This window comes from Rhinolophus ferrumequinum, chromosome 19 (genome assembly GCF_004115265.2).
Source record: "Rhinolophus ferrumequinum isolate MPI-CBG mRhiFer1 chromosome 19, mRhiFer1_v1.p, whole genome shotgun sequence".
Taxonomy (NCBI): Eukaryota; Metazoa; Chordata; class Mammalia; order Chiroptera; family Rhinolophidae; genus Rhinolophus; species Rhinolophus ferrumequinum.
Window position 1 is genome coordinate 16,459,785 of NC_046302.1, and position 18,976 is coordinate 16,478,760.

Genomic DNA, 18,976 nt, shown 5'->3' on the forward strand with positions numbered 1-18,976 from the left:
TCCCATTTCATCACACTCCTATCAGAACTTTGTATTTTTTTCTGATTTGCAAATTTGATTGGCAAAAGTGCTATGTTGTCTTAGTTTCCACGTCTTTGATTATTAATGAAGTTGAACATATTTTCCAGATGTTTTAAAACTAGTTTTTGTTGCTTTTTCCTTTTATGAATCATCTACACCTGTCAACAAAGCATTCCTAACTAGGCACTCTGCTTACCAACTTTTAAAACGCTCCTTAAAATACTGTACTGCTTTTGCCAGCATGTAGCTAACGAAGTTAGAACTCTCAGCATTTTCTTCAGGAGGGATCTTGAGTGTGAATTTGGGGGAAGGCAAGATGTTGAAGTCTATTATCGTTTCATCTTGTTTGGAAAAATTTCCATCAAGAACACCTGGGACTACCTAGGAAGGATCATACAGTAAAAGGTTACTAAACCCCAGTGCACACTAAGGATTAATTTAATACCACATTAGTCAAGATAGGTTAGGTTGTACTGCGGTAACAAATTTGCTCCAATATTCCAGTGGTTTCCTACAACAAAAATTTATTTCTTACTCATGTTACATGTCCTTTATGGGCTCCGTACCACCTAGACACTCAGGATCCTTGCTGACAGAGGGACATCATCTCATGGCTGTAGCTTATGGAACACATGGCTTTCTTTGTGCCCTCAGCAGAGAAAGAGCATGGATAACCACATACAGATTCTTCACTATCTCAGCCTAGAAACAACCCTTGTTGTTTTTGTTCACATTTTATTGGCCAGAACTTGCCACATGGCACCACTTAACTGCAAGAGGAGCTGGAAGGTATGAGTGAGCAGATGGAATACTTGGTGAGTGCTACTGCTTATGCCAGACATACTAATGTGACGCACCAAGTTTTACACTGAGTTTTCCTAGGACAGTTACAATTTATGATTGTGTGTGTGATTTTTTTGGTAAAGAAAGAGACAGTTATCTGACAGGCATGTTACTCTTAATGAATTCTCAAGTGCAAATACTTTGATTTTTAATACTTTAAATGAAACTCCTGATGTGAAACTTGATGTAACCTTAAGATAACTCTTTTGAAAATGTTTCAAATAAATTCCCTTATCAAAAAAACTAAAGCAAAATATTAACACAAATAAAAACTGGTGATTTCTCAATTCCTGTTTACAAAGGAATAGCTAACATTCCTTGTCCCCCTTTCATTTTGGTGACTATAACACATATAAAACTGCCTAAAGCATTTATGTCTAGTTTAACAAATAATTATATAGCTAACACCTGTGTAACTACAACCCAAGGAACATAACTTTTACCACCTGCTGGAATTTGTATATTTTTTTACACAAGTTTCCTCTTTAGTACTTGCTGTCATATGGCTTTGCACTTTTCTTTACATGATGAAATAAGAGTTGTTTTGAGAAAAATAACTTTTATAGCCAGTTCAGCAAAGTGGGTAAGCCATTGGTTATGGAGAAATACTGCTTGGGTCTGAATCCCAGTTCTACCATTTAGTAACTGTGTGACCTCAGACAAGTTGTTTAACTTCTCTGTGCCTCATCTGAAAATTTGGGAAAACAATAATACTTGCTTTATAGCATCATGGAGGGTATTAAATGATCTGAGATATGGAAAGTTCTTAGAGAACATTGCCTGATACATAGTAAGTGCTCTTTAGTGTTGATTATTATAAAAATGTATCATTGAAAACCATAATTTTATTTTATATGGAGGTTTTTATACCGAAGTGACTGTGTTATTAATATAAAGAATTTGAGATAAATATGTTAGTGTTACTCAGAGACACTACAATGAAAGCAAATTGAAGCATAGAATGGAAAATACTGACTATGATAAAAACGATTAGATATTAGCTATATCTTTCTAAAGATTAAAAGAATGCTAAAATTTTTCTTAACATATTATTCTTCAAGATAAAGACTTTTCCTCATTAAACTAAAAGTCTGTATTTGTAAAAGTCTGTATTTGTGAGGATGATAAATTATATTGAATTATTTTGCCCTTCTAGGGTGTAATTTAATAGAGTAATAGTATCAGACAGCACAGATTGGAGAAGTGGTTTTCAAAACCTTTTGACTATGGTCTACAGTAGCAAATACATTTCACATCAAGACTCAAAACACACATATGTTAATATTTCCTTTATCTTCAGATAAAGAAAGAAATCTTTGGGGGCCAGATAAGGTGAGTAGGGAGGGTCTTCCAATACACACATATTTATATACACACATTAATGCACACATAATGGAAATGAAAATTCCATGACATATGCATATGATGTTAAATATAATGACCTCTAATATTTTCTCTTGTAGTCTGTCTGAGGGGAGCACAGAAAGCAGTTTCCAGGCTCTCGGCCTCATGTGGGAAGGTGCTGGCTCTGGTAGTAGATAGCCATCAGCTGTTACCGGTTAGCCATTAGCCACTAATATAACTGTGGTGGCTAGGCTAGGGGGTTGGTTGGTTGGTTGGTTGGCAGAGAAGTGGGTAGCGGATTGCCGATCGTGTGCTGCTGTTTCCTGTGTTTTCAGCCCGGCTGCCATCGAGAACATAGTGGTATGACTCCCATATCTATGGCTCTGCTGTTGTTCTGGTTTTGGCCTCCCCATATCCTGTGTTCTGGTGCGGGGAGCGGGAGCTGAAACCCTGCTTGACACATATTTTGTTTATTTGTTTGTTTTGTTTTCATGTGCTGGTTCTGACTCTCTAAACGTATTTGTCAAACCAGGGGCCACAACTTTGCAGTTTGAAACAGGGTGAAAAACTAGGTTACAGAATGTCAGAGGTCAGATTCCCTAGAAGCAGAGCCTGATTCTGACCCAAGTGATTGATTAAGAGTGCCTTCCGGGGAAACTTTTAGGGCATGAGGCAAACAAAATAGAGAAGAGGGAGAAGCCAACTGAGGATGTGGCTTCGGGTGACCTCCAGCTTCAGCCTAATCTTGCTGGGAGCTCTGGAGCATAAGTGGTCCCAAGGACAACCCTTTGGAAAAGATTGAGGGCTGAACAGTTAGCACTAGCACCAGCTGGAGATGGTAATAGGATCCCCAGGGATCGGGGTAGGCTGCCAACATTACATGTTGCCCAAATTATTGCATGTTCAATTGCTCTGCCCAGTGATTTTTGTATTCAGGTCTTTTTAGGAACCCGCCAATACTAACCTCATCAGGAATCATTAGCCTGGAGTATTTGTATATCGATGTAATGTGTGTGGCAGGGGAGGAGGTCAGGAAGGAAATTCAGTCACTGTTTCGTTACACAAAAGGAGCTATTGATTGAATGTGAGAGACATGGTATAAGTTCAACTTAAGATAGCAATATGTTTTTATTGATTAATATACAAATATGTTTAAATCTGAAGGTAAATCAGCTGATTGTGTCAAAAACTATCAAGAGCTATGATTTATAGAGCTCTTGCTTTTTATAAGGAACCTACACTAATTGCTTTACAGATGTACTCGCACACTTTAGAGTAGCTATTATTATTCCCATTTCCCAAGATTAAATGAGGCCTAGAAAGGTTACGGAATTTTCCCAAGCTTACTCAGCTGGTAAGTTTCAGAGTCAGGTTTTGAACTCAAGTTGTTTTACCTGAAATTGTTCTTTCTTAAAAACTACATTGGCCAGGCTTCTTCAAGGTTACCTGTATCAGTTACAGCCCTATAACTAAGCAGAATTAACCATCTCTGGATTAGAAAGTATTTTGTGTTTTAAATTGGTTTTCTTTACAGAGTTTTTTGTTTTTTAAAGACCACTTAATTATTAGGTTGGTGCAAAAGTTTTATTAACTATTAGATTGGTGCAAAAAATTTTAACCTTTTAAATTGTGGTTTAAAAGGTTAAAAATTGCAAAACCCTCAATTACTATTGTACCAACCTAATACATTATAATGAGTCAGCCTGAACACAATCACAATTGGAAATATGAATATCTTCCTACAGCTTGTTTTCAGATTCAGATGTAATTATTAAGTAAATTAACAGACAAACCAGTGTATGTACATGTAATCTCCTTAACTGCTCTTGAGTCTTTCCATTACCTTTATGGAATTGAAGATGTTCTCAGTTCCCAGGGTCTGGTTTGCCAGTTCAGTCACCCAGCCAAATTGCTCTCTCATCTTCTCCATTAAATATGTGGTGTCTTCCAAGTGATGCTGGGTCACCTGGAGAACCTGGACGTATTGCTGATTAGATATGTTGACCAATTTAAGGGCTTCATCTACTTTTGTGTGTAGTTCAGGTACATCAGGACAGTCTAGCAAAAAAGAAAGAAACGTGATAAAGGAAAAGATCTGTGGAATTTGGAGTTGGGTAATGTGGGTTTAAATCCTAGCCGTTAAACTTTCTATTTCCAGCCTTTTGACCTTGAGTGAGTTTTCAACTAGATAAAATGGACGTGAATGAAATAACAGAAAGTGCCTGATCACAAGGTCGGCACACGTTACAGATTTAGCAAGTGTTACTTTTCCTTTTTCTTCCTTTTTCTTCTTTCTATGGTGCCTCTGAAGAGCTACTTACTGATATTTTGATCAGGATACATGGGGGAATCACAATTCCCTGCCATCTTGAAGTTGAGCATGATCTTTTTCAAAGTGATATGTCTCACTTCTGGAGGAAGCTTTTAAGAACAGTTTGGGATTTATCATGCTCCCTTCCCTCTGAGAGTGGAACTAGTTTTACTCCGTGTGGTGGAGGCTCCATCATCCTGAGTGAGGAGATGTGTAGCAGAGTCTTCACTCAAACTGTAACTGACATGTTGTAGAGTGAAAAATAAACCTTTGTGTTTACAAGCCACTAAAATTCTGCAGTTCTTTGTTATTATTGTACAACAGCCCATCAAACTGAAACACGGTTACAGGAACTTACATAGCTGTGCTGACAAGCAGCTTGATGTTGCGTAAAGATTATCTGTACACTATGGAAGTGTCTATGTGTTAGGGCACCCAGGATCATGAGATTGTTGTGGAAAAAGACCACAGACTCTCTAAATTATATCTTTTGCTGTTTACTAAAAAAGCATGCCTTCCGCAAGATAAGGGTGGGAAAGAATCCACCAACAGGAAGCCAGGTGACTACCTCATCTCAGGTCTTAAACATTTTTTGTTGGTTCTTTTTATGTATAGATATAATACAAAGTTCCCTGACACCTCACACTCTTGAAGAAATTGTTTTGGAATCTTCAGGAGAGGGAGACCTTTGTAAACAAATTTGCTATAGTATATGTTTGAAAAGTAATTCAAGAAAACATTTTGAAAACAAAGGGAGTCACAGTTAACAAGATAGAGCATATATTTGAAAGGAGGTACAGATATTCTTTTAAAATGTCGCCATTTGCAACTTCACAGTTGTCAACTTTTAGAATAATGATATAAAGTTGTTTTTGTTTAGTTATGGAGGAAAACGATGGTGATTTCCTCATGATCTTAGGCAAGAAGAATTCTACAAGGGATACTCATTTACTCTTGAGAGTGCCATCCAGGAAAAAGATTTCCCTAGAACAAAGGTAAAACATCATGCAAAACACAACCATATGGGAAAGGAAAAACTATACTATGTCTATTCACAGATGACATGATATTGTATATAGAAAGTCTTAAGGAGTACATATACACACAAAAAATTTTAAAACGAATAAACAGTTCAGCAGGGTTGCAGAACACATGATTGATATATAAAAATGAATCAAATGTAGTATTTCTATATACAACAATGAGCAAACCAAAAATAAAATTAAGAAAACAATTCCATTCACAATAGCAGCAAAAAGAAAAAAATGCGTATGAACAATTTTTTTAAAAGAAGTGCCAGACTTGTACACTGAAAACTAAACTTTGAAAAGAAACTAATGATGAGTTAAATAAATGGAAAAACACCTATGTTCATGGGTTGGAAGACTTAATATTGTTAAGATGGCAATACTTTACAAATTGATCTATAGATTTAATCTCTAATAAAATCTCAAATGCTTTTTATGCAGAAATCAGCCAGCTGATCCCAAAATTCATGGAGGTGCAGGGGACCCAGAATAACCTAAACAATCTTGAATACAAAGAACAAAGTTGGAGCACTCACACGTCCCAATTTCAAAACTTATTAAAAAGTACAACAATCAAGCAGTCTGGTATTGACATAGGACAGACATATAGATCAATGGAATAGAATTGAGAGTCCAAAAATAAGCCCTTACATTTGCTGTCAATGATTTTCAACATGAGTGGCAAGAAAATTCTATGAGAGAAAAAACTAGTCTTCAATAAGTAGAACTAAGACAACTAGATAGATAATTGCAAAATAAAGACTTTGGACCCCTACTTCACACCATATACAAAAACTAATGCGAGATGTATCAGAATTAGATGACATAGAAATGGCAGCGTGAGTTCAGCCTCTTGAAATCTCCCCTGGAATTTACAACAAATTGAACAACTGTAATTCCACAAAGGACTCCCTGTGCAGCAGACAGGCAAGACTAGGAGACATGCAACTGAAATCATCTAATGGTGGGCAAATTGGGCAAGTGGGGGAGGAAGGAAGCAGGAAATGAGGAGACACAGGCTCTGAGCTCTGAGCTCTCTGCATTCCAGTGCTACCACAGCTGTGAGAGAGGGAAGAATTCAGATTGCTAATGCTCTGCTTATGGCCCACAGTCCCGCCTGAGGGAGCAGCAGAAAATACAGCTGAACCCAATGCTCACGGTAGAGACCTCAGAGCAAAGACTGAGGGAAGAAGCGTGAAAACAGCAGTTTAAGCCCTCACTGCCAAGCAGAGGATGGGAGGCATAGGCCTGGAGACTAGCTGCCCCCTCCCCACCCTCTCAGAGCTCGCCCCACCCCCACCTGCTCAGTGCTAAAAGCAGAAGAGTAGCAGTGTCACATTAAAGAACAGAATATTTGCAATTCTGAGAGCTGCAGCCCACAGCCACAGACTTGCAGCCCAACTAGTTCTGGCAAAGGGGAGAGAGCCCTGGGTGCAGGACTGGCAGTGGTTGTTGTCACTGCCATTGCTCACAGCAACCTCTCACAACCCACCGGGCCCCTACCCCTGTCCCCACCTATCTGGGCGGATCCCTGCAGGGGTAAACAGAGCCACTGAAACACACAGGCCCTGAATGTGGTGCAGGAAGAGCTTCAGAACTTCAGAAGCTTTCCACATCCCCCAACAGAGGCAGTGCCCTGTGACCCAGGAAACCTGTTCACAGAGGAGAAGCCCGCCTTCCAGGGAATCTACCCATTGTGTGAGAAGCAAATACAGTACACAGAAAATATAATATTACAGCATGAGAGAGAATTAAAGGCTGCAGACGGAAAGAAAATAAAGCATTCTACCGACACCTACTGGAGAGCAAAGGAAAGACCATTTCTTACCAACCTATTGCAGAACCCACTCCTGTAGATGCGTAGGAAGAGAAATAACAACTCACTAATTGCCATGAATAACCAAGGTAACAAGACAGCTCAGAAAGAAAATGAAAAGTCTCCAGAAAATGAACTAAAAGACATGGAGATATGTGACTTAGATGACAGAGAACTAAAGATTGCAGTTCTGAAAATACTCAACAAGATGCAAGAAAACGCAGGAAGTTTAATGAACTCAGAAACACAATCAAAGAACAAAAATGAACATTTTACCAAAGAATTGAAATTTTAAAAAAGAACCAAATAGAATTTCTGGAGATTAAGAACACATTAGAAGAAATGAAGAATGAAATAGCCAGCTTAGGTAATAGAGCTGACCAGATGGAGAAAAGAATCAGTGACATCGAAGATAGAAATGTGGAAATGACACAGCTCAAAGAAGAGAGAGACTTGAGACTTAAAAGAAATAAAAGAACTCTACAAGAACTTTCTGACTCCATCAGCAAGAGTAATATAAGGAAAATGGGCATACCAGAAGGAAAAGAAAAGGAGAAGGAAACAGAGAGTATATTCAAACAAATAGTCGACAAGAACTTCCCAAACTTGTAGAAAGAACTGGATCCTCAAATCCAAGAAGTAAATAGAACACCTAATTACCTTAACCCCAACAGGCCTTCTCCAAGGCACATTGTATTGAAGCTGTCAAAAATTAACGACAAAGAAGCCAGGGAAAAGAAGATGGTAACCTACAAAGGAAAGCCTATTAGGTTATCATCAGATTTTTCAGCAGAAACTCTACAAGCCAAGAGGGAGTGGAATCAAATAGTCAAACTATTGAAAGAGAGATATTATGAGTCAAGAATAATATATCCAGCAAAAATATCCTTTACATATGAAGGAAAAATAAAGACCTTTCCAGACATACAGAAGCTGAGGGAATTTTCTAACACAAGACCTGCACTACAAGAAATACTGAAGGCGCCTATTCAACCTGAAACAAAAAAGCAAAAGAATACAAAACCACGCGTAGTATTACGAACAGACAAACAGAAGCAGGAATTGGCAACCTTACACCAAATAAGACACTATACACTTAAACATAACGTACAGAATAAAGAAGAAGAAAAAGAAAAACACTTAAAGGAAAAGAGCAGCCCAGGAATCAACTCACAGCATAAATAGGGATAATTTGCAACAACAAAAACATAAAAGGGGGAAGAGTAAAGGTCTGAACTGGTATAAGGGAATGGAGAAAGTAAGCATGCTGAAGAAAATGGAATACTCTAAATATGAAACTTTCTTTTACATAAACTTAATGGTAACCACTCAAAAAAAAAAAATCCAGAACTGAAATATATAACATAATAAAAGAAGAAATAGAGAGAAAAATCATAGAATACCATCATGCTGAAATAATAGACAGCAACAAAAAGGCAAAGAAATGATGGAGACACAGCCTTACCAGAAAACTAAAGACAGAATGATAGGAAATCCTCACATATTAATAATAACCCTAAACGTAAATGGACTGAACTCACCAATAAAAAGGAACAGAGTAGCAGATTGGATAAAAAAACTAAACCCAACCATATGCTGCCTCCAAGAGACACATCTCAGCTACAAGGACAAATATAGACTCAAAGTAAAAGGGTAGAAATTGATACTCCAAGCAAATGGTATCCAGAGAAAAACAGATGTAGCCATGATGATATCAGATGAAACAGATTTCAGGATAAAAAAGGTAACAAGAGACAAAGATGGACATTTTATAATGATAAAGGGGACTATACAACAAGAAGACATAACAGTCATCAATATTTATGCCCCAATCAGGGAGCACCAAAATATACCAAGACACTACTAACAGAATTAAAGGGAGAAATTGACCAAAACACAATTATAGTAGGGGACCTAAATACATCATTGACAGCTATGGATAGATCATCCAAACAGAAAATAAATAATGAAATAGCAGCCCTAAATGACACATTAGATGAAAGGGACATAATTGACATTTATAGAGCACTTCATCCTAGACATCAGACTATACATTCTTTTCTAGTGTACATGGAACATTCTCAAGGATAAACCACATATTAGGACATAAAACTAGCCTCAACAAATATAAGAAGAGTGAAATCATCCCAAGCACATACTCTGATTACAAGACTTTGAAATCGAATATCAACTGCAAAAAGAAAGCAGGAAAAACCACAAATATGTGGAGATAAACAACATACTTTTAAAGAATGACTGGGTCAAAGAAGAAATAAGAGGAAAGATAAAAAGATACATAGAAACATTGAGAATGAAAATACATCCTACCAAAATTTTTGGGATGCAGCAAAAGCAGTTTTAAGAAGGAAATTTATATCATTACAGGTCTATCTCAAGAAACAAGAAAAATCTCAGAAAAATAACCTCACATTACACCTTAAAAAACTAGAAAAAGAAGAACAAATGAAACCCAAAGTCAGCAGAAGGAAGGGAATAATAAAAATCAGAGAAAAACTATATGAAATAAAAAAAGAAAAACCAATAGAAAAAATTAATGTGACAAAGAGCTAGTTCTTTGAAAAGATTTTAAAAGTTGACAAACCCTTGGCTAGATTCACTAAGATAAAAAGGGAAAAGACACAAATAAGCAAAATCAGAAATGAAAGAGGGGAAGTTATCACGGATGCCACAGAAATACAAAGGATCATCCAAAAATACTATGAAGGACTATATGCCACCAAATTCAATAACCTAGAAGAAATGGACAAGTTCTTAGAAACATATAGCCTTCCTAGGCTGAACCATGAAGAACTGGAAAATCTAAACAGACCGATCACCAGTAACGAAATTGAATCAGTCATCCAAAACCTTTCCAAAAGAAAAGTCTAGGACAAGATGGCTTCACTAGTGAATTCAACCAAACATTCAAAGAGGATCTAATACCTGTCCTACTCAAACTCTCCCAAAAAATTGAAGAAGGGACAATACTCCCTAACTCATTTTATGAGGCCAATATTCTCTGATACCAAAACATGGTAAATATAACACAAAAAAAGAAAACTACAGACCAATATCTCTGATGAATACAGATGCAAAAATCCAAAACGAAATTCTAGCAAATCGAATGCAACAATGCAGTAAAAAGATTATACATCACGACCAAGCGGGGTTTATCCCACGAGCACAAGGATGGTTCAACATACGCAAATCCATCAATGTGATACACCACATAGAAAAAATAAAGGACAAAAATCATATGATTATATCAATTGATGCAGAAAAAGCGTTTGACAAGATACAACATCCATTAATGATTAAAAGCTTAATAAAACGGGAATAGAAGGAAAATACCTTAACATAATAAAGGCCATATATGACAAACCCTCAGCTAATATCATAATTAAAGGTTAAAAAATAAAGCCCTTTGCTCTACGTTCAGGAACACGACAGGGCTGTCCCCTATCACCTCTGCTTTTCAACATGGTATTGGAAGTCCTAGCCAGAGCAATCAGGCAAGGGAAAGAAATAAAAGGCATCCAAATTGTGAATGAAGAAGTCAAATTTCACTTTTTGCAGATGACATGATGCTATATATAGAAAATCCTAAAGACTCTACCAAAAAGCTATTAGAAACAATAAACGAATACAGTAAAGTTGCCAGCTACAAAGTCAACATACAAATGTCCATTGCATTCCTATATACTAACAATGAAATCTCAGAAAAAGAAATAAAAACTCCCAATTCCTTTTGCAATTGCAACAAAAAGAATAAAATACCTAGGAATAAACTTAACCAAGGATGTGAAAGACCTATGTACTGAAAACTATAAAACATTTTTAAAAGAAATTGAAGAAGACACAAAGAAATGGAAAGACATTCCATGCTCATGGATTGGAAGAATCAACATAATTAAAATGGCCATATTACCCAAAGCAATATAGAGATTTAATGCAATCCCGATCAAAATCCCAATGGCACTTTTTAAAGAAATAGAACAAAAAATCATCAGATTTGTATGGAACCACAAAAGACCCTGAATAGCCAAAGTACTCCTAAGAAAAAAGAATAGAGCTGGAGGTGTCACACTCCCTGACTTCAGCATGTACTACAGGGCAACAATATTCAAAACAGTATAGTAGTTGCAGAATAACAGACACAGAGACCAATGGAATAGAATTGAGAACCCAGAAATAAACCCACATAAATATGGACAGATTATTTTTGACAAAGAAGCCAAAAATATACAACGGAGAAAAGACAGCCTCTTCAATAAATGGTGCTGGGAGAATTGGAAAGCCATGTGCAAAAGAATGAAACTGGACTGCTATCTGTCACCCTGTCCCCAAATTAACTCAAAATGGATCAAAGACCTAAACATAAGACCTGAAAGAATAAACTGCATAGAAGAAAACAAAGGTACTAAACTTATGGACCTTGGGTTCAAAGAGCACTTTATGAATTTGACTACAAAGGCAAGGGAAGTAAAGGCTAAAATAAATCAATTGGATTATGTCAAACTAAAAAGCGTCTGTACAGCAAAGAAACCATTGACAAAATAAAGAGGCAACCAACTGAATGGGAGAAGATTTTTGCAAACAGTGCCTCCGATAAGGGGCTAATATCCAAAATATATAAGGAACTCATGAAACTCAACAACAAAAAAACAAATAACCCAATTGAAAAATGGGCAGAGGACCTGAAGAGACATTTCTCCAAAGAGGACATACAAATGGCAAATAGACATATGAAAAATGCTCAACATCACTAATTGTCTGAGAAATGCAAGTAAAACCCACAATGAGATATCACCTTACACCAGTTAGAATGGCTGTCATTAACAAGACAAATAGTAACAAGTGTTGGAGAGGCTGTGGAGAAAAAGGAACCCTCATACGCTGTTGGTGGGGATGCAGATTGGTGCAGCCACTATGGAAGGCAATGTGGAGGTTCCTCAAAAAATGAGAAATAGAATTACCATATGACCCAGCAATCCCTCTCCCAAGTATTTACCCAAAAAATCTGAAAACATTTATCCATAAAGATATATGTGCTCCAATGTTCAATGCAGCTTTATTTACGGTGGCCAAGACATGGAAACAACCAACGTGTCCTTTGATAGATGAATGGATAAAAAAGTAGTGGTACATATGCAGAATGGAATACTATTCTGCCATAAGAAAAGATGAAATAATACCATTTGCGACAACATGGATGGATCTTGAGGTTATAATGCTAAGCGAAATAAGTCAGAAAAAGTCGAGAAACATGATTTCACTGATGTGTGGTATATAAAACTGAAAACAACAAAAGAACAAGACAAACAAATGAAGAAACAAAAACTCATAGACACAGACAATAGTTTAGTGGTTACCAGAGAGTAAGGGGGGAGGGGGTTAGTAGATGAGGGTAAAGGGGATCAAATATATGGTGATGGAAGAACTGACTCTGGGTGGTGAACACATAATGTGAGACACAGATAATGTATTACAGAATTGTACACCTGAAATCTATGTAACTTTACTAACAATTGTCACCCCCATAAACTTTAATTAAAAAAAAAAGGATGTGTCAGACCTAAATGTAAAAACTAAATCTATTAAACTCTTAGAAGAAAATAGAGGCATAAAGCTGTGTGGTTGCCAGAGGCTGGCTAGGACAAGGGGTTGGGGGGAAGGGTTAGTGATAGCTAATGATTATGGAGTTTCTTTTGGGGTGAAAATATTCTGGAATGTGATAGTTGTGATGGTTATACAACTTTGTGAAGACATTAAAAATCACTGAATTGTATACTTTAAAAGGGTGAGCTTTATGGTATATCAAACCTATTTCAATAAAGTCTGTTATTTTTCAAAATACACTCATATGTTCAGTGGGACCCACAGCACCTTAAGGCATTTTTTAGGCACCACATAGATGTACAAATGAGTGTGTCAAGAGAAGAAAGAAAACTCACATTTAGCAGGTGTCTCTTATGAAGTGTGACAATATGTATCCATTAGCTGTTGCTGCATAATAAACAAATATTTATTATTTCTCATGTTTCTGTGCATTGGTTGGACTATTTTTATTTCTGAGCCAGCTCCATTAGGGCTGGATGGTCTACGATGGCCTCTTTCAGATTTGGGGGCCTCAGCTGGGATTGCTGAGGCCTCTCGTCTTCCAGAAGCCTAGCCTGGGCTTTCTGACAGCAAGAGAAGACAAGCCTTGATTTATAAGCACATTTCAAAGCTCCACTTTGGTCACATTTGCCAATATCTCATTGGCTAAGGCCAGACCCACAGCCAAGCCCAGATTCAGTACAGAAAAAACAGACTCCACCTCTTGATGGGAGGAGCTCCAAAATATTGTGGTCATTTTGTTTTTAATCTTCTGTGCATATGTCCCCTTCTGCTTGTGTGAGCTACCCATTTATGCCTGTTGTTCTCAAGTAATTATAAATGTTGCCTACATCACTTTCATAAGTGATCCAGTTCAATTGATAATTACATGGTCTTATATAACAGAAACTGGACCAGAGACAGAAATTCCTCAGAGTAAATCCCATGTGCCTACCACCTATATTAAAAAATAAAATATTACCCAAACAGATGAAGCCCCCACTTTGCCCCTTCCACATCACAATGCTTTTACCCCCTCACAAAACCCCTACTATTTTGAATTTGGGTATATATAGCCAGGACCAGTAATTGGTATAGGAAAAGAGGAAAAGAGCCACTTATATTGAATCCACTCAAAACGGGGTTCAAAAATGTATGGTAAATAATGAAAAAAATGATTTATAATGTTTTGGAAAATATTTCATTTACCTTATATTTACCAAATATAAGATTATAATAATTAATAATGGGCTTAGTCTTAAAACAAAAAAGGAATCAGATGTTTATATGAAGAGGCAAAATCATTGCTTGACGAAATGTATGGGAGTTGTTTGTAATAGCAAAACATTGGAAGCAACACATACTTCAGCAGAAGAATGCATAAATAAATTGTAATATGCTTACATAGCTAACATATGACAGTAAATTAAGGAATTACAACAACAGGTATTCACATGATTAAATTTCACAAACTGTACTGCATAAAAAGCCAAGTTGCAGACAATTCATAAGCACTAACATTTATGTTGCTAAGAAAAACTATCCAAAACTTGGAAATAAGGCAAAAGAATGGCTGTGTGTGCTTGCAATGTCTTACAAAGCATTGGCTAAGAGGTCCACCCCAAAATTACTTAATTCCCTAAGGAAATGATCCTTTTTGGATTCACTATTTACTGTTGATTAGGACCAGACTTTATGCAGTTCGATGTAAATTATAGATTAGAAAGTTGCAAATGAGTTTTGCCCAGTGGAGATGTAAATTATTTTGGTCTGATGGAAAACATAACTGCAAAAGTTACAGTTTTATTACCCTTTAGTACATTAACTAATTTTGCATCTAATTTTGCAATCACACTTCAACATTCTGTCTATCTTTGGCTATAAATACTTTGGTCTCTCCTATACTCTTCTGAAACATCTTGAACACTTTGCTGGTTCCCTCATTAATTGGATAAATTAATCTTAATATGTGCTCATTTTATATTTGTATGAGTCATATTTTTAAGCTTAAACATTATACTTTGACAATATAAAAATAAAAAGTGTAAAACACTGCTATGTATGGCATGTGCTGTATGTAAACATACATGATAAAAAGATTACAAAATGCAAGGAAATAAACACCAAATTCAAAACAGCAGTTTCCTTTTAGAGATAAAGAGTGTCACGTGGAAGGGATGCAGTGGGGACTCCATCTGTTATGGTAATATTTTTATTTTTTAATCTAGGCAGTAGGCACATGGTTTTTAAAATTATTTTATTCTTTACATGTTCACAAGAAAATGCATTTTATAATAAAAGTTTTAAATTGTATGGGAGCATATTAGGACATCTTTTCCTTTAGGTTTTACTTTTGCAGCAATTTACATTGCATGAATACTGTGCTATCTGCCATATACTGTATCTGATGCATTATCTGATGCCTATTGATTATACTGTATTATGTGATTTTATTTCTGTATTATCTTTTTCCAGTTTTATTTGGAAATAATTTACATACATCACTGTATAAGTTTAAGGTGTACAGCATGATAGCTTAATTTGCATATATTGTGAAATGATTCCCACAATAAGTGTAGTTAACATTCATCATCTCATATAGATACAATAAAAAGAAAAAAAAATTTTCTTTGTGATGAGAACTCTTAGGATTTACTCTCTTAACACCTTTCATATATACCATATAGCAATGTGAACTATAATTACCATGCTGTACTAATGTATCCCTAGTACGTATTTATCTAATAACTGGAAGTTTGTAACTTTTGACCACCTTCCTCTGATTCCCTCTCCCTCATCTCCTGTATTATGACAATCAATGAGAGATTATTCATCAAAGCTTCTCACGGGATGAAAGGAAGTTAATGATGAGATGTTTGAGTGGGACTATTTTTTAACAATTTTATTATTTTTCAATTACAGTTGACATTAGTTTCAGATCTATAACATGGTGATTAAACATTCCTATACATTACAAAGTAATCATCCTGATTTATCTAGTACCCATTTGACACCATTCATTCTTATTACAATATTATTGACTATATTCCCTATGCAGTGCTTAACATCTCATGATTGCTTTTATAACTGGCAATTTATACATCTTAATCCCTTCCCCTTTCTCACTCACCTCCCCAACCCCCTACTATCTGACAACCATCAAAATGTTCTCTGTATCTATGAATTTGTTTCTGTTTTGTTTGTTCGTTTCTTTTGTTTTTTAGATTCTAAGTGGGACTATTTTTACAAGTGGTTGTTACAATAATGTATATTTTTCTCTTATAAAAGCTTCTGTTTTTGTATGCAATCTTACAACTGTGACTTAAAAGACAAATATTTGAATAATGAGAATCAATGCTTCAGACATTTCATTTAGTCTCCAGGACACCTATAGAAGTAGACATATTAACCCCATTTTTGAAATAATGAAACTGGTGCAGTGAGCCAAGTAGCTAACCATTCAGTAGACATAAGACCCCCTTCCACTCTAACAAAAAGGTCCAGTTTATATTGGACCTCCTACTCCAAGCCCTTAGCCACACTTTTTATAATTTTCTTTCCTTAGGGCACCAAAATTAACAGCTCTTCCTGGCTTTTGTAAGAAAATGTGCTTTCAGGCCCTAGCGGGTGGAAGAAATAACTTTAGTTATGGGAAGATGAGGGGAGGGAGCTAGAAAAGGGGTAAGAGATTGGTGGAGAGAAAAGATTTCTCACCTGGGAAAAGAACAGAGAGGCCGCTCTTGGTCAGATCTGGGAGAACAAAGTCTGCTTGGAGCTTGCAACAGGAAGCTACTTTTCCTATTTAAATACCGGTTAGTAATTAACCCACCAACTGGAAAGTGTTACTGCCATTTAAAAAAACAACAACAACAAAAAAGCTCGGCTAAAAATTTGCTTACACAATAGGAAGATTGCCTTCATTGGTGGGTTTTCTTTTTCTTCGCAGTAAGAAGAGTTACCCTAGTTTGTTCATGGTTCTCTTTTGCACACGTTAGTGTTTGTTTGGCCTTTAACCATAACAAATTCACAGGAACAAGGAGGGAATTTTAAAGAAAGGGAAAGTGAGTTCACCTGCTTTTAAATAATAAAAGTTTCTAAACCTACACTGAGTACCCCCAGATGGAAGTAAGCTCGCAATAAAAGTGCTTGAAGGGAAGCAAATGAATCCACAATGCTTGTAATTTTTGACCTCTGACCAGAATACTACTGAAGCCCTGAAAAACTAATAATTATTTACCTTCCCACAGGTAATTCTGACAGGCTTGGCATCTTGAATGAAATTGGAAACATTCCGAGAAATTCGGGCCAAGTTCTCCGCTCAGTCCTTTGTCCTGCACAGGCATCATCTTTGAACTCGAGCCTCCAAGGTTAGCGTCTGCGTAACACAGATTTACATATCAATGCCATTAAGCCTGCACTTTAAAGGAGTGGATACAATGTCATTTCTTTTTCCTTATGCTGCCGTTTCTATTGATTCTTTTTTGCTTCCTTTTTCTACTTTTAAGAAATCTTGTGATTACATCGGGCCCACCTAATAACCCAGAATAATCTCTCGATTTTAAGGTCAGCTCATTAGCAACCTCAATTCCATCTATAACCTTACTTTCCCCTTGCTGTGTAACCTAACATAGGCACAGGTTCTGGAGATTAGGATGTGGACTTCTTTGGGACGCTATCATGCTGCCTACCGCAAGAGGCAAAGCTCAAAATGTCTGCTCATTAGGTGGATTTTCTAGAGGCAGTAGGTTTATTCCTCACCTACCACCTGTACAGAAAAAGTAATGGAAACCGCATGCAAATATCCTCCAGCCCCTGCCTGCCTATTTTTGATAAATAGTCCTTATCTGCTTATCTGGGAAGAGAAATTCTCCTCTGTTGAGCTTCCTGCATACTTTTTTGTTTGTTGGTTTGTTTTTAATTTTTGCAGTTATCGGGGACCATGCATGTCCAAGTCACCACCAAGGTGAAGGTGGTGAGAGGACAGGGAGAGGGGGACCATGATCCAGCTGAGAGCAGGGGCTGGTTCTGGGCTGTGTGAATGGGGAGGACCCTCAGGCATACTGATGAAAACATGCATTCTGAGTTGGTAGTGTCGGGGGAGTTGCATTGGTTGGGAAATTGTTTAGATTTCAACTGTCTGAATCACTAATACTCCTGTGCACATTTGAACGTGTAAGATTGCTACACATTGAGAAAGATAGGGTGGGAGGAGGCATAATTTTGTTTTAATGAACATGTTCTGAATATTATTCCAAGACTTTGATATCTGTTTAAAGCATCAGGCAAAGATTATTCAACATCATTCCAGCATTGATATATTTAGTCTACTGCCTTGATGTTTTTCCTCAATATTTGGTGAATTTGAAATCTCAGAACTGAATACCAGACAAAACACCTGACTTACAAGAAAAGTCCACCGGACCCTGAAATAGAACCTAACGACAATTCCAGTAATGATGATGGCTGTTCTGCTCATGGAACAATGGGACGGGAAGGATGTAATGCATTGTTTCCTGGCTTCGTTTTCTGATAACGCAAAGTAAGCCCCTCCTATATAAAGGCCCGTTATGCAATGTTGTGACAATTTTGAGAATTTGATTCAGATGTTGCCAACTAGAGCTGGTATAATTCGAAAATAGTCAGCTAGAAGAAGTCTTTCTTTTTTTCCTACATACAAAAATCTGTATATAATTAGTATATAAAACTTGATGACTCAGGCAATAAGTATACACCTATGAACTCATCCTCACAATCTATACCATAAAACTATCATCACCTCCAAAAATGTCCTAGTGCCATTATTATTATTATTATTATTATTATTATTGTTGTTGATAAGAACTTTAACATGAGACCTACCCTCTTAGCAAACTTTTAAGTATCTAATATAGTATTGTTAACTCTGAGCACTGTGCTATACAGTAGATTTCTAGGACTTATTCATCTTGTATAACCGAAACTCTATACCTTTTGACCAATACCTCCCCATTTACCCCTCTCCTCTGTACCTGGCAA

General features: G+C 36.6%; 1 protein-coding gene across 1 annotated transcript in view; it reads right to left on the minus strand.

The window, feature by feature from the left end:
* CLUL1 (clusterin like 1) overlaps positions 1 to 18,976 on the minus strand; it is a 28,864-nt gene that overhangs the window by 1,094 nt on the left and 8,794 nt on the right. The window contains 3 exon segments of the mRNA XM_033135596.1: positions 202 to 402; positions 4,052 to 4,266; positions 17,199 to 17,342. Coding sequence (XP_032991487.1) covers positions 202 to 402; positions 4,052 to 4,266; positions 17,199 to 17,342 — 560 coding nt within the window.